The sequence below is a fragment of the Chenopodium album genome, chromosome 18 (assembly GCF_948465745.1).
Source record: "Chenopodium album chromosome 18, dcCheAlbu1.1, whole genome shotgun sequence".
Lineage (NCBI taxonomy): Eukaryota > Viridiplantae > Streptophyta > Magnoliopsida > Caryophyllales > Amaranthaceae > Chenopodium > Chenopodium album.
In genome coordinates this window covers 11,555,427-11,570,278 of record NC_137851.1, presented here as the reverse complement: position 1 = coordinate 11,570,278, position 14,852 = coordinate 11,555,427, and the positions used below count along the sequence as shown (strand labels likewise).

The following is a 14,852-nucleotide window of genomic DNA, read 5'->3' as shown; positions in this document are numbered from 1 at the left end:
TGCTACAGCATCAATGTATATGGATTATGAACTTAAAAAAAGTAACCAGTATCTAAGGAGTCAACTCTGCTTGTGGTTTCTGATAGTTAAATCTCATTGCCTGTTATTTGTGGAATGAGCTGAGGCATGAGGCATTACAGAATGTAGAACTCATGGAGGATTGTAATGATATCTTCTTCCATCCAATTTAACTGTGATGAACCCAAGTGGGCAACCTTTTGCTGTGTATACAAGGAGGAAACGACTATTAGCAGACCAATTGGCAACAGCTGTACAGCAAGGCAGTGGGAGAAAAGCACCTTTGGGGGAAGCAAACATAACAAATTAAAGAAGCACTATGGAGAGTGGTAACAAGGGTGAAGAAAAGCAGCAGCAGGAGCAAAAGAAGACAAGAGTAATTAAACAAGAATGTACTTTTGAGTAGCTTGATTGTATATATAAAGAATGAGTAGCATGAGTTGTGGTTATGCATTTTGAATATTGAGAAACTTGTCTAGTGATTGGCAGCCTAAAGTTGCTTAGAGAGTGATAACCTAAAGTTATTTTTATTACCCTTTAGGCCATTATCAATGAAACAGTAATCTTTGTTGCTATTTCAACTTGTTAGTGTCTCTGTTATTCTCTTGCTTTAGTCAGTTCATATCATTATCCTTCTTGAAATTCCAGGAAACTTGCTCAATAGTTGTTGCATTGATCTTTTCTTGTACAGGCTGTGAATAGTGGATATGCTGATAGCTTTGTCTCGTTATAATTGGAGACAGGTCCAGAATATGGCTATAAAAAGACTCAGAGAAGGAGATATTTAGTGAGGTTGAGAGAGCAGGGTATTGTACAAGAGGATGCAGGTGCAGTCTTCTGACTCTTAATTTAGGCCCATGTTCTGCTCTGCTTCTCTTTCAAAAGTTTATAGTAGCATACTATGTTCAGAGAGTGCAGTCAAGAGGGGCTTTGCCCTCATTTGCACTAAAAGAGAGAGAATTTGTGTGTGACTGTGAGTCTCATTCATAAATTATTGACCATATTTGTTATTATTTTTTGTATTACTCTTTGAGAAAGGAAGAAGGGGGAATGTCTTAGCTCTCCCTATGTGATAAGAGCTATCATTTAGGAAGGTTGGAATTCTAGGAGACTAGTCTCTATTCCTGCCTCCAAAATTCAAACATCAAAATTTTGTTGTGTTTTTTAGTGTTACTTGTAGGTTTGCACTATCATGTTGGAGATAGTTAAATGGCAGATGCTTTAGTTTCTGCCATCTTATTGAAGAATACATGGGTGTCAAAATCATCAATCAAACAACCAATTGAAGAAGCCTTTGCAAAAGTTTGAGGAAAGGGTAAGTGAGTTGCAGGTAATTGCTGTACTACAGGCATTTCATGTCCGGTAATTATATTTATTTTATTATCTGGCCTTCTGTCTACTATTGGCATATGGATAATTTAGATCTAGTTCAAGAGAGGCATTCCCACCCGTATTTGATATATGGTGTGTGCTGATGTGGCTGCATTTATATAATGAAGCAACATGGAAGAATTCAAGGGTATGGCATTTTTGAAATCCACGTCTTCTTGAGATGCCTTGCACCAGGTTTTCCCTGAGATTGTTTGAGGTGTTTTTGATTAAAGTCATGTTTGTTAAAGTAAAAATCTGTTAGCTTAGCTATTAATTCAAACTTGTTGTAAGGTAATTGATCAACTATTCAGCTGGTTTTATTAGCCGATTAATAGCTGTTTGGTAAAATGACCTGATAGCTGGTCAAATACATATTGTAGATATTTCAATTTTCTGCTAAAAAACAATTCTTTCAGTAAGCCTTACTATTTGAGGTTATTGCAAAAGAGCTTATTGTACTTGAAAAGCTCTTTTTTTAACACCTTAAATTTTTAAAACAGCTAACATCCCTCTTGTTATCAGCTTGAGCTCTCCAGTAAGTGTTATTCTCTTTCTTCCTTTTTTTTTTTTTTTTTTTAAATTTTTTTTTCTTTTATTATTATTATTTTTTTATTTTTTAATTTTTTTTTAAAAAAAAAAAAAAAAATTTTCCCCAAACACCCCCTTTGAAAAATCCTTCCTAATTGTAAGAATAAGATGTATTGAATTTGAGTCTTGAGTCTTGGGTTTTTGTTATTTTGGAAGGTGTTCTCTCCTATGTAGAGATGAGATTCTTATTTGGAATGTCTCAAACTTCCACTTTCTCTTTAAATAAAATTCCTGTGTTCTAATTCTAGTGCTATTCTTTTTTAAGGCCTTGATGCACCCCCCTGCCTTTCATTTTGTATTTATTTTGGGATGAGAATACACATGCCTTTTTGCAGAAATCTGTAATCGAGCGTGTAAAACCCAGTCCATGTTGAATTCAGTTGTATTTGAGCTCTTAATTATTTCGACGTCAGATTTGTAGGTTTTGGAAGTGGTATTGGAAGAAAGATTGATATGGAAGAATGCTTGTTTGACTGTGTTATGCATATACTCAAAGAAAGGAGACAATTTTGTAGAGTGGAGTCACCTATGTCAATGTGCTACTCTTATCAGACTTTTGAATTTTGTAGAGTGGAGTACCTATGAATTTTTTTTTCTCCTGGGACTATCATTATTATCTGATAAAGTTTAGGGTGTTTATATTTTAGGATGTTGTTTAGACCAGCTGTATGGGGGATATTTAAAAAAAGAATGATTAGGGTTTTTTTGCCTGGAATTTTTCTCAGAGGTCTAGTATTAATTCTTGATCCGAATCCACAATTTTCTTCCATCTTATGCATAGGACTGAACAAGATAAATTTTGTATTCTGCATAGGTCATTTGAATACCTTGGTCCAATTTTATGCATATAAAAGCTAAGATGAATATTGTGTGTTCTTACTTGCACTCCTAATAATTACTCCATACAAAATACACAATCACACAAAAACTTTTCCCACTTGGTATAGTGTGATGCACATGCACTTTGTTCTAAGTCCCTATATCCTACCTTGTGTTTTTGTGAAAATAAGTCCAGCTGAAAGCATGCCCTCTTGCTGGGATCGTTGTAGCTGTTTTCAACCCAGTTGATTCTTAAACTTGTTGACTCTATCAGCTTGTGTCTCTGATTTTAGCAGCCTTGACAAAGAGAGCCAAGTTCATAACATTTACCCTTGCGCTCTTCCTCTCATTCTGTTTCTGTTTGATGACCAGTGCCTGCATATTTGCTCATAATTACGACTGGTACCTACTTGGCTGCTTCCATGAGCTTGGGACTTGTAACCGGTGATTTCAAATCTTTTTAGATTGACCAAGTAGATTAATGTTTGCAACAATTATAGCTTCAATTTCAATCAGTTGGAAGGTTTATAAAGTACTTGGTATAGTGCTTTCTATCCTTTTCTTTTAGCTGATAGGCAGAGCAAAAGACTGATGGTCTTAATTTCTTTGTGGTTGCAGCAAGCCTGCAATACCTAATATGAAGTTTCTCTGAGATGCTTTTAGCTCAAGGAAGATTCTTTATATGAGTATCATTGCCAAAGGCCCAAAGCAGTAACTCATGTCAGCTAAGAACACTTTTTACTGAAAAAAATCATAAGCGGAATGTGATCTGGAGTTGTCAACTGTTTCAATGGAATTGTAAAGTACTCAAGACTCTCCTCTGCATTAGAATACTAGTAAAGTTCTGCTTTTGTGATCAGGTGCTCGATATGCTTGTGAGGCATCAAGAAACAGAATTCTGAAGAATAATGCCCCAAATGTGGTTACAGTTGCCTTCTTCCTGCATTGATCCCCAACTGATGAAGCAATTTACTTGTCCTAATTGTCATCTGCCCTTTTTACATCTTTTGATCCAAAGATTGGATGAAAATGTTTGCAATCCTTCGCTCCTACAGTCCTACCGGATTCAAGGTATTCAGCAATGCTGGCAGTCAACATCACCACCGATCTATGTTGAGCAACCAAGATTTAAGTTTGCCAGGAGACTTGGAGCCTAGGCAAGGATGAAGAAAAAATTGAAAATGGTCCTATCTCCGATTTAATATGATTGGTTTTAGAGTTACCAGAATTCAACATATCGTTGAAGCATTTGAATATCTATAGGTACAATTTCTTGTCATAAATTTATTGTGGAAATAAATTTTCTTAGATTTTTTGTGGAATTTTCTTCACATGATTTGTTGTAATGTTGCTGATATCTTGTACTTCTGAAGTTAATTTGCATATAACATATGCATTTAGTTGGCGTTATACAAGTATTTGTTTACAGTTCGTGATTCCTATCATCATTATAAAGCAAAGAAATTTGTGAACTTGGATTATCATGATCTGATAAACTCCTCAGCACTTTGATCTTTACAATGTGATGATTAAGGTCTTATCAACTGTGGTATTATGATCTTTGAACCTGGATTTAGTACTTATATGTGAGTTTCTGAAACCCTTTTGGTATCTATGATCTGATAATTAAGGTTCCTATCAGCTGTTGTAGTTGTTGCCGCCAAAATGATCAGCCACGACATTCTTGATTCATTGCTGGCTTGCAGCTACTATAACGCTGCAACATTCTCAGTGGTATGGTACTGTATATTTGTCATTTGTGGCTGCAACAAGCCAACAGATGGATATTGATATCCATGTTGAAATCTCAAGAAGTTGCACATCTTGTTTTGAAATTTAAAATAGCCTGAAATTATGATGAAGTGAAAACAGAAGACCTTAAACAAAACCTACAGATGCAATGCTCCAGTATTTACAGCTGCATTTTAACACCACTCTTAATTAATGTAACTAACATAGATTAAACAAAACAGATATAAAGTATCCTGCATATAAAATTTACACAAATGTTAAATACAGGTGCAAGATCTTACATACGAGTTTCTTTATTATTATAATAAAATAAAGTTAAAAGACTAATAAGCCCTTTTAGATGTATGAAATTTAAACTCAATTCCTTTACAAATGAAACTCAAATAATAAATGTGGCCAAATTATGTTGGAATGAAGATATATACTTGCAATTTGAATTTTAAGAAAAACAATTACTAATATTAGAGTGTCTATTATACACTTGGATGTACCATGCATACAAAACATCCACACTCGCTTAATTTGAAGCTCTCCAAAATAAGCAAATGTGGGTGCATCGAACATTCAAGGGTAAAATGAGACAATGAGTGTTATCCACCAGTGTCATCCATCAATCTAATCTGATTTCCTCCAATAATCTTGTGTGTGTTTGATCGCCTTAAGTAGTTGTTTTAGTTGATATGATTACTTGTCAACCACAATGCAACCTACACCACCAATGGGCTCCTTGGGCAGGGCAATAGAGGACAAGGTCAAGGACGAGGGTGCAACATTTGGTGCCTGATTGGGGGCATGGCCATGAGGGTGGCTGCTACTGTAACACCACTCCATGCTACCATAACGGGGCACACACATAGTCTTTTCCACATGGCCGCCCATGGTTGGTTTAATATTACCATGACCAAATTATATTTAATATAAAACAAATTCAAAAAATTGCTGAAAATATTTTGTTAATTTTGTAATTATCTAACTTCAAAATCCTTTCCCGAAAAAAAAAAAAAAAAAAAAAAAAAAAAAAAAACTCTAGCTTATACGGAATTTAGGATTGAATAATACTACATATATAAAATAAATAAAATTAGCTGCTTAGAAAAACAACAAGCCCGTCTAGCTCAGTTGGTAGAGCGCAAGGCTCTTAACCTTGTGGTCGTGGGTTCGAGCCCCACGGTGGGCGTTCCTTTTTTCCTTTTTCTTTTTTAAATAAGAGAAACATTAAGAAATCGTCCTATTCATAATTATACTCAGTATTAATTAAGAGAGGTAAACTACCTTGTTATAGAGAACTAAAACCTTACTAAGTACACATAATTATATTACGGAATAATACAGAGTACAACTCTAAACTACTCCGTATCAAAGAGGAAGATATACAAACATTTTTTTGCAGTACTTCATACATATATTTTTTTGGTTTCATGAAAATTACATCCTCAATTAACATTATTGAATAAACAATCTTGGCGTCTTATGCGGAATCCGCAACTGCTTATTTCTCGTGTTCTTAAGGCCAAGTATCCCTCACTCTTGGTTTTTCGTTCAGAAGGTCGTATTCCCACTCTGTCTTGGGGTGGTCGCAGTGTTCTTCATGGTTTAAATACTTTGAAGATTGGCCTATGTTGGAAGATAGGTAATGGTTCACAGGTTCGTATTCTTCAGGATTCTTGGGTGCCTGGTCCTCCAGTACACTTTAAGGATTCTTTTGCTGGATCGGTTCGCCCGACTCTGGTGTCTTCTCTTTTGGATCCCATTTCGAATATTTGGGATTCTACTCTCATTCATACCTTATTTCCCCCGGCCACTGCTTCCAGAATTCTGGGTCTTGAGCGCCCTCCAGAGATGATGGATGATTATGTTTACTGGAAATACACTAAAGATGGTGAATTTACTACAAAATCGGCTTATGCACAATTAATTGCTCTCTCGGACACTCCTTCTTCGGGTTTATCCTCGGTTCAGTTGCTAAGATGGACTAAAATTTGGGCTTTTCCTATTTTACCCAAATGGAAGCTCTTTATCTGGAAAATCTTCCACAATGCTCTCCCTGTGGCAGATATTTTGAGGACTAAGGGTCGTCCAGTCGACCCCTCCTGTTCCTTTTGTCGTCAGGCTCCTGAAACTATAGGGCATTTATTCCTTCACTGCTCGTTCACTCAACGGCTTTGGAGCTGTGGTCCTCTCGGAGTTCGATTGCCTAGTCCCAATACTTCCTTCCCTCAGTGGTTTAGCTCTCTACTTTTCTCTGTTATTTCATTAAAAGATTGGGATGGTCTGGATTCCATTTTATCTTTTGGGTGGGCCATTTGGGTGCACCGTAATCATATCAGATTCAGACAGGCAAGTTGTTCACCAACTGAGGTATTTCAAATTGCTCATGATTGGACAGTTCGTAGCCAGGCTTCTAGAGACTTTCCTTCGTCAGACTACACTCTTCCTCCTGGGTTTGCTTCGACAAAACATTTCTTCTATCTTGTAGGGAATGATACAGTCTCTCCCACTGTGACTCTTGTAGTGGATGGTGCTTGGGATCCTACGGACTGTCGTGCTGGTGTGGGTTGGTGCTTTTACACTCGGGATACAGGTGCCAGTTTGGGGGGTGCAGCTCGTGCTTGTTTTGCAGTTTCAGCTTTTCAGGCTGAACTTCAGGCTTGCCTTTTTGGCCTGAAAATGGCTCTCCAACGCGGTTATTCTCGCATCCTTCTTCACACTGACTGTTCCTTATTGATTCCCGTTATTCAGGGTTCGTGTACGGACATTTCTACTGTTTGGATTCAGCAGCAACTTCGGGATATTCTACCTTCGTTTCAGCTTTGTTTTGTTCGGAAGGTTCCTCGAAGTGAAGTTCATCCTGCTCATCTTTTGGCTACGTCAGCTAGGAAACGTCGGTTAATTAATTGTTTATTTTAAGTCCTTTACTTTTGAGTTTATCTTTGTCAAAAAAAAAAAATAAAAAAAAAATTAACTTTTATAAATAATTATACAAATATTTTAGATTATGTTAAGGAGGGTCGGCCGAGCGAGCCAACCCTATAATAGTTTCCACAAATTATGTCGGCCATATGTCTTGATAGCCATACAGCACTCGCCTTATCTCAGGGCGAGCATGGCATATTTAGCCAACCGACCCTTTTAAATTTTTAGTGATATCAGCTGGTTTTTATTTATAGTAATGTTTGGCAACTCCATTGTTTCTTTTGTCCGATGTGGGACTTTTATAAAAGTTGTTCACTAATCTCAATCAAACCACTTAATGCTGTAGAGTTTGACTGACAAACACCTTCCTTGCATGTATTTGTAACATGCTTCATGAGACCATTTTGCTATCGAATGCATTAGTATTTGGCTCGATAAGCTCAAGCTTTTTCCGATTAGAAGTAATCGCTATACATATACCAAGAACCATTATGATGTTCATCGCAAGTAGAGAAGAAATTTGGGGAGGGGGTATATTTACTTGAGAATCTGATGATAGATAAGGAGGCGAAATCAACCAATTCCCATAATGGAGCCTCTGAAAAGGGCTAGGATTATTAGTTGAAGGATTTAAGAGATTTCTATGTACAAAAGAGTGGGAAAAGTGGCGAACTATGGAAAAAAAATATAATCAAATTTCTGATGAAGAAATGAGGCAGACCGAATTTGATCTGTACAAACTGAGAAAACGATGAAAGAACATAACAGTGGAGTTCACGGAGGCAGGGACGCTGAAGGTGGAGGCGCTACAGAATTCTTGCAGACAGGGCACCAATTCTTCAGTTTCAGCCATTGATTTATACAATCAAAGTGGTATCTATGATTACAACTAAGTCTTCCCAGTTCTTCTGTGTCTGCATACTCTTCCTGCACCAAGCAATTCGTTCAGATAGGTTAGCACAATTTCACAGTGTCTGAAAATCTATGAACAATTAAAACTATAAAAATATGTAGAAAAGCACGACCGTGGAAGCGAGTGCTTTTCACTTATTTTATCTTCCAAGGAGTGAAACTATTGAAAAGCAAAAGGGTTCCGCGTTCTGAACAACCTTATGCTATGCACACAACTTCAGCACATAAATCACTCATAAAATATACAAATCACGAAATTAATAGCTTGACAGAAAAATCCTTGAAAGACACCCTATCACACTGTTCTTTTTCCCAGGGGTACGACAAATGTGATCAAATAGCCTCCACAGTCTAGCAGCCCTGTTTGACTATCAAATTAGTCCAGCTGCAGTTCATTTTGCAATTCCTAGAATCTTTCTACAAGAAAAACCTGCAGCTAGCACAGTAGCAGATCTGTAGGGTATGGACTCGACACAAGCTAAGGAGAATATATTTAAGAAAGAGGAAACTCATATATTTGGTGGAATGGCAATAGATAGAGATATCAGTGGCCGGGCTGAATGTATGCCAAATTGTCCTGGTATTAAGTTGGCAAATAAAGCTGGTGTCGATATAAGTATAGGATTTCCTTCAACTAGTCAGTGTTGAAAAGTCAAAGCAAGGGCACTGCCTTTGGTGTTCGGGAATGAGTGAAAAGACAATCCTCTTTCACTTCAGAAACACAGAGAGACGGAATAAATCGAGGGAATTGATTATACAAAAAACACCTAAGATGCACCTAATCATTAAAGTAGTTTTTCAGAATGCCATGCACAAGTTCAAGCAACATGTAGTTTTCACAATAACGAGTTTTCTGTTTTCTTCCCTTTCAGTAATTAAGTTGATCACAAGTCAATAGATAAGTAAAAAGGGAAATGCAAAAAAGATCAAGAGTCGAAACCTGGCATATACTGCATTTGACATCTTTCTCATCCTCTCTACATTCTGCAATACCCTGGTAGATGCTTCTTTCAAGGCAATTAGCCAAAACGTTTTCTGGCACGGCTGTACTCACAGTTCCCATCCTCTCTTCTAAGGCTAATAGTTCCTTTTAAAATAGCAAAGATAAGCTTCTTAGTTCTTATCCAAAATCACACACAAGGAGAAACCTAATTTCATTAACTTTACCGGTCATGGTCAGATGATTCTGGGTTTCTTTATCCAAGGAAACATTAAAATTGTAGTAATGCAATGATGCAAATCAAAGATATACCTCATATGACATATTGTCAATATCCAGCCTCATGTCCCTGTGCTGATCATGGAATGAAAGTCCACTTAAGAAAAGATTAGACTCCAGAACAAGCAATTGCTGCAAAATCAGGTGAAAGCAGTAAACAAAAACAGTCCATTATAAAAATAGAAAGTTCTTAAGATGCTTGAAGCCTTGAAGTAGGTTATGAGTTTATGACAGTTACCTCGTATGTTGGCTCTTCTTCTTGTTCAATTCTCTCTAGTGCTAGTAACATCTGCATAATACCAGAAAGCGATATATCAAACAATCAATTCCTTAATAATAATATACTTGAAACATGAGCATACTACCAACACAATACCTCTGCAATCCCATCCAAGTTGTACTGTCTTAAAGCATCACGATTCATAAAAGAACGAGCAAGGCCAGCATCATAGGAATCACTAGACCTATTAGGATGCATGTGTTCGATGCCGCTACCTGGTCTAACCAGGGAATTTGAATAACCAGCTGAAGTTTGGACAGAGAACTGATTTTCCAAACAAAAATCAGTTTCATCAGTTATTAAGTCAGGTTGAGATGAAGATGGGCTCATTCGAGGTGACTCAACCAATGGCAATCTGTCCCGACTTTCCTGATTTGAAAGCCTTGTTCTAGCAGATGACCTCCGAGTCCTAACTGGTGCAGAGTCATTATTCCCAGGATTCAAGCTTCTGGTACGTCTTGAATCAGAGATTGAGATTCCATGGTTTGAAGATTCATTCCTTCTATCATCCAGTATAGTTCCATTCATCTTCTTTCCTCTCACAGGTAAACTACTCTCAGCTTCACCAAACCTCTTCCTACCACTCGTGTCCCTCTTCTTACTAACATTTGAATCAGGAGAGAGAGAAGAACCTGATGGTACGACGTCAGAGATTGAGTTGCATTTTAAATTCCTTAAATTGTACCTGCTTGTACTAGCCCCACCATTTCTTGCCCCTTGGTTGGCCTGTTTAAAACCAAATGAGGTAGATGAACTTGCAGCTGAATCTTGGCGCCCCAATCCAAACCTCGGAGCACTTTTCTTCGCAAGTTTTCTAGTGGATCCCGAATTAGAACTCCCAGCTTCAGAAGATGTAGCTTCAGGATGATCATGATCTTCTGGCTCAGGATGAACCCTCATCTGGGTTTTCCCAGAAACTTTCTCGGATTCCTCTTGTAGACTGCACGTTTCTGAATCAGTGTCAAGGTGGGAAGACAATTTCTTTTTTGAGCCCGAGACTGGCTTTTTGGGAGTATTAGGAGAAGCAGGAGATCTGGATGAACTGCCAATGCTTTCCTTTCTTAGAGCAGATGAACGAAAAGGAGTTTTTGGTGTTTTGACTTTACTAGGAGAGCCAGTCTGTGCATCCTTCATCGAGTTCAACCTGCTACTACATCCAACCCGACTGCAAACCTGAACATTTTTATCTCTATTGTTCTGAGCTGTCTCTCTCAAAGCAAGGCTAGGCCCTCTTCTAGAGACAGCGAGTCCCCCAGAAGCTCTTCTATTGGAATATTCATCCATGAGTAGACTTACAAAGTTTCAGTTCTGCACGATAGCATGAAAATAGTTTCAGGCATTTTACATCTCAGCTAAGAACATATAGGGAAATTTTTTACTTTCTATCTCATCAACTATGAATAAGCTCTCAGTATAGCAGTATCACAAGTAAAGATGTATAACAGGGATTTGAATCCACAAAAGTCGCATAACAAGAACGGATTCATAACAACTCTGACATTAAACAGAAAAAAGTTCTGTTCTCTCAAGACATGTGTAAACCATGTCCACTAATAGTAGCAATTACTAAGCATGGAATACCATTCGTACAACTACAATTTATATGAAATTCAAAACAAGTTTTACATGAAAAGCAGTGTCGCTACTGCCTCGTAAACAATATCAAACATGGGGAGCAAAAAATTCTCCTATCGAATGTAAAAGTCCAACCCACAAAATCAAGGTATGTAGCTTTCAACCATAAGGTTTCAGAAAAGGTATACAATGAGCAATTGAGGGAAAAAAACCTCCTTTCATAGAACATATCAAGAAGGGTACACCCAAGGCCACAAGGGTCATCATGTTTACCAATAAATACCCTTTAACTTTCTTTCAGCACAGATTCTTAACTTGGAAACAAAGAAACTAAAACCAGAACAAAGAAAGAGCTGTTAATCTTCGTGAAGGAAAAAAAAAAAAAAAAAACCTTGCAACCAAAGCAGCCTCAAATATGTCAGTTTCATGGACTTGCAAGTTGCAACAAGCTCTTCCATTCACCGACTTATCACAAAGAAATATCAATAACAGTATTAGATCATAAAAACAGTTGAAATCCCAAGGTTACAAATTAGGCGATAATCTTGATTTATGAACTCAATAGAATTTCAGCTGGTTTCAGGGTAATATAGCAATCTAATTCAACGGTTGTGAATTCAGACCAAATATAAAAACTCCCAATAAAAGTTCAGAAAAAGTTCGATAGTCACCACCAAAAGGCAGCCAATCACAGATTACAGATTTCACCGGGACCATCAGAAAGAAAAGGCACCAAGTGAGCCACTCCATTCCACTTCAACATTGCTCAACTTACTTATGTGTCATTCAAAAAACAAACTCAGTCTCTAGTTCACTACTTTGGTAATGAACGAAGTCAACTCGGTCACTATAAGCCTTCACAAGAAACACAACATATCAATCAGCACAAAATTTATTAGTAATAGTCAAATGACGGGCCAAACAATTCCTCCTCCAGTCAAAACTATCCCAAATGATTTGATAATCATTGAAAATCGTCAACAAATTCAAATTTTCACCACTTCAAATGGTTCAACACATTTCTCCTCATATGCCCAGTACTCAACCAGACGGAGGACTGGAGGAGTATTAACAACATCAACATGAAAAAACCTCCAATGTTTCCAAAGAAAACCCTTGGCCGAAAAAGGACTCCTTCCTGAGAGGCTCTTAATTTCCTTACCTTTACAACAACAACACGGCTCTAAAGGTTGAGGCCATATTATTGATCATAGAAATTCAAGGTATGTGTCCCTAACTATTACTTCCAACAGCAGCAAAAGCCAAGTGCACAAAGGTATCACCAACAATCACCTCAAATTCTTCCACCAATCTCAACAAGCTATTCCCATATCCTCAAAACTTCAAAAGCTTATTAATTCATACTAATTTTGCAAGGCATAATCAACAGGAAATCATATCATACTTTCTTCTTTTGTATTACCCAAAAAACTCCTACACAAAGGAGAATCATTTGGTAGCTACCTAAAAATTTCTAAAAATAGATAACAACCCATCAAAAAAACCTTACATAACATAAAGTCACACCAAACAAAAATAGAAACCTCCCACCAAAAGGTTTTCTGACATGTAACAAAAAAAAGCACCCATGTCATAAACTAAACACAATCAAACAACATGAATTGCAACTACAAATTTCAATCAAAAGACAAGAATAGATAACAAAGAATTAATTAAGCACCTGTAATCAGTAATCAATAACAAAATCACCAAAGAAAAACACAAAATCTGTTCTGACAAAAAAGAAGCTAAAAATTTCATTGACAATTTCTGATCATCCTAATCTTAAAAATTAATTAAAGACAAAAACTAAGATTAGAAGAAAGGAGAGGAAAAACCCACATGGTCAGCAACTCATGTATTCCACCCAAAAAAGAAGGCGGCCTTGTTTCTCTCTCTAACTATCTCCCTCTTTCTCTCTCTAAAACTTGTTCACCGCCTTTATTGAAGGACAGGTAAAGAAGCTTTCTTTGAACAATTCTTTAGACAATCTCTTTTATCATCAATTTATATATAATTTCTATTTATGACCAAGATCACTTTTATCCGCAACTTCAGGGACTTATTAAGCTTCACAACCTTAAATATTTTTCTTCAACACAAACAAATAAACATTAAAACCACAAAAAAGGGAATATTATTGATAATTAAACAAAACCCATATCACCAAATTCACTAGATAATATACTTTAGGTGTACAGTAATACACGACGACGCACAATAATAATAATGTAGACCGGATTCGATCCCCACATTCAACCTTATTTTGAAATAGTATCCACTAAATTAGTTGACATTTACGACTAAAAAAGATTTGATTTTTATGACTGCCCTTATTTGTAATAATAAAATAAAAAAGTTTGAGATAATGAAATTACATGGGAAATAAAGGCCTACCTCATAAAAATAGCTGGATAACAAGAAAAGAGAATATTTTAAATGAAATTTTGTAATAATTGAGAAGAATTTCTGGGTATTTTGGATAATAATTTTTTAAAAATTGTGTTGTATTTTTCTTCGTAAAAATACCATCAAACAAGAAGGGAAGAAGGTAGATAGCAACAAAAGCGTGTAAAATAGAGAGACGCACAAAGAAAGAGGAGAAAGAGACGTGTGATGTAAGATCCAAGGCCTAACAATTTAATAAAAGGTTTCTTTCAATTACCAAAAAATATGAAGTTTGGTGAAATCACAGCCGTTGGATGTAGTTGGACGTCAATTATCAACGGCTTTTTGATGACTATTACGTCATTTTTAAGTACCAAAGAAAGATAAATTCTTATTCTTGTGGTATTACGCCATAACCATATAATATGTTGTTACTCCGTATTTGTGGACTCAAATAGTACTTAGGGTCTGTTCCGATTTACTGAAAATAATTGAACTAAAATGGTTAGAACTGAAATGAAATGAATTGTTTATAAGAGAAGAAAATTAAAAACTGAATTGAATTACTGAACTGATAAAATCAAATTGAAAAAACTTCAGAAGCATTCGAAGTGATAAAAGAAATCATCATATTCTATCAATGAGAATGGAGAGTACATTTCGTTATGAAGTATGTGCCACAAAAGCGATTTGAAGACTCATCCTCAAACACAAACAGCAAAAAACAATTAAAAAAAGTGTATGGGGAAATTTACATTTTTTTACATCAAATAATACGGAATACTGTTTTATTAAGTTTCGATTCTCCTCCTCATTAAACCATTATACATTTTTTTTAGTTCGCCTAATCCTCTTTTAGGTTAACTTGGAAATCTTGTTTAGCTAGGAAAAACATAGAAACAAACAACAAAAATAAAAAATACACCGTAAAATATATCATTCCCCAAAACGAATTCAACCTCTTGATTTTGATAAGTTTAGTTTATTTCCTAATAGAGATTTTTAATTTATTTTGAA

General features: G+C 36.3%; 1 protein-coding gene and 2 non-coding genes across 4 annotated transcripts; 1 reads left to right on the top strand and 2 right to left on the bottom strand.

The window, feature by feature from the left end:
• The first annotated feature begins 5,652 nt into the window (after nt 1-5,652).
• On the top strand, nt 5,653-5,725 carry TRNAK-CUU (transfer RNA lysine (anticodon CUU)). The gene has a single exon. It is a non-coding gene; the product is annotated as a tRNA-Lys (tRNA).
• Nucleotides 5,726-7,549: 1,824 nt separating this feature from the next.
• Nucleotides 7,550-7,680, bottom strand: LOC145593357 (U11 spliceosomal RNA). Its single transcript, XR_014102699.1, has one exon. It is a non-coding gene; the product is annotated as a U11 spliceosomal RNA (small nuclear RNA).
• Nucleotides 7,681-8,014: 334 nt separating this feature from the next.
• On the bottom strand, nt 8,015-13,733 carry LOC145591484 (uncharacterized). 2 transcript variants are annotated; one of them, XM_081647948.1, is made up of 7 exons: nt 13,290-13,733; nt 11,839-12,302; nt 9,969-11,180; nt 9,831-9,881; nt 9,626-9,724; nt 9,314-9,460; nt 8,015-8,388 (listed from the first exon to the last, which is right to left on the bottom strand). In XM_081647948.1, exons 3-7 carry the CDS (start codon nt 11,154-11,156, stop codon nt 8,236-8,238), a joined length of 1,638 nt encoding a protein of 545 aa, XP_081504074.1. In that variant the 5' UTR covers nt 11,157-11,180; nt 11,839-12,302; nt 13,290-13,733; the 3' UTR covers nt 8,015-8,235. The 2 variants fall into 2 exon arrangements, with proteins under 2 accessions (XP_081504074.1, XP_081504073.1); XM_081647947.1 differs by lacking the exon at nt 11,839-12,302 and having other exon boundaries at nt 13,290-13,731.
• Between the last annotated feature and the right edge of the window lie 1,119 nt (nt 13,734-14,852).

Coding starts and splice junctions, on each gene's coding strand:
- LOC145591484 (XM_081647948.1), bottom strand. CDS start 11,156: ATGGATGAATATTCCAATAGAAGAGCTTCTGGGGGACTCGCTGTCTCT. Junction 9,882..9,968: donor ACTTGGATGGGATTGCAGAG/GTATTGTGTTGG, acceptor GGTATTATGCAG/ATGTTACTAGCACTAGAGAG. Junction 8,389..9,313: donor TCAAATGCAGTATATGCCAG/GTTTCGACTCTT, acceptor TGCTTGGTGCAG/GAAGAGTATGCAGACACAGA.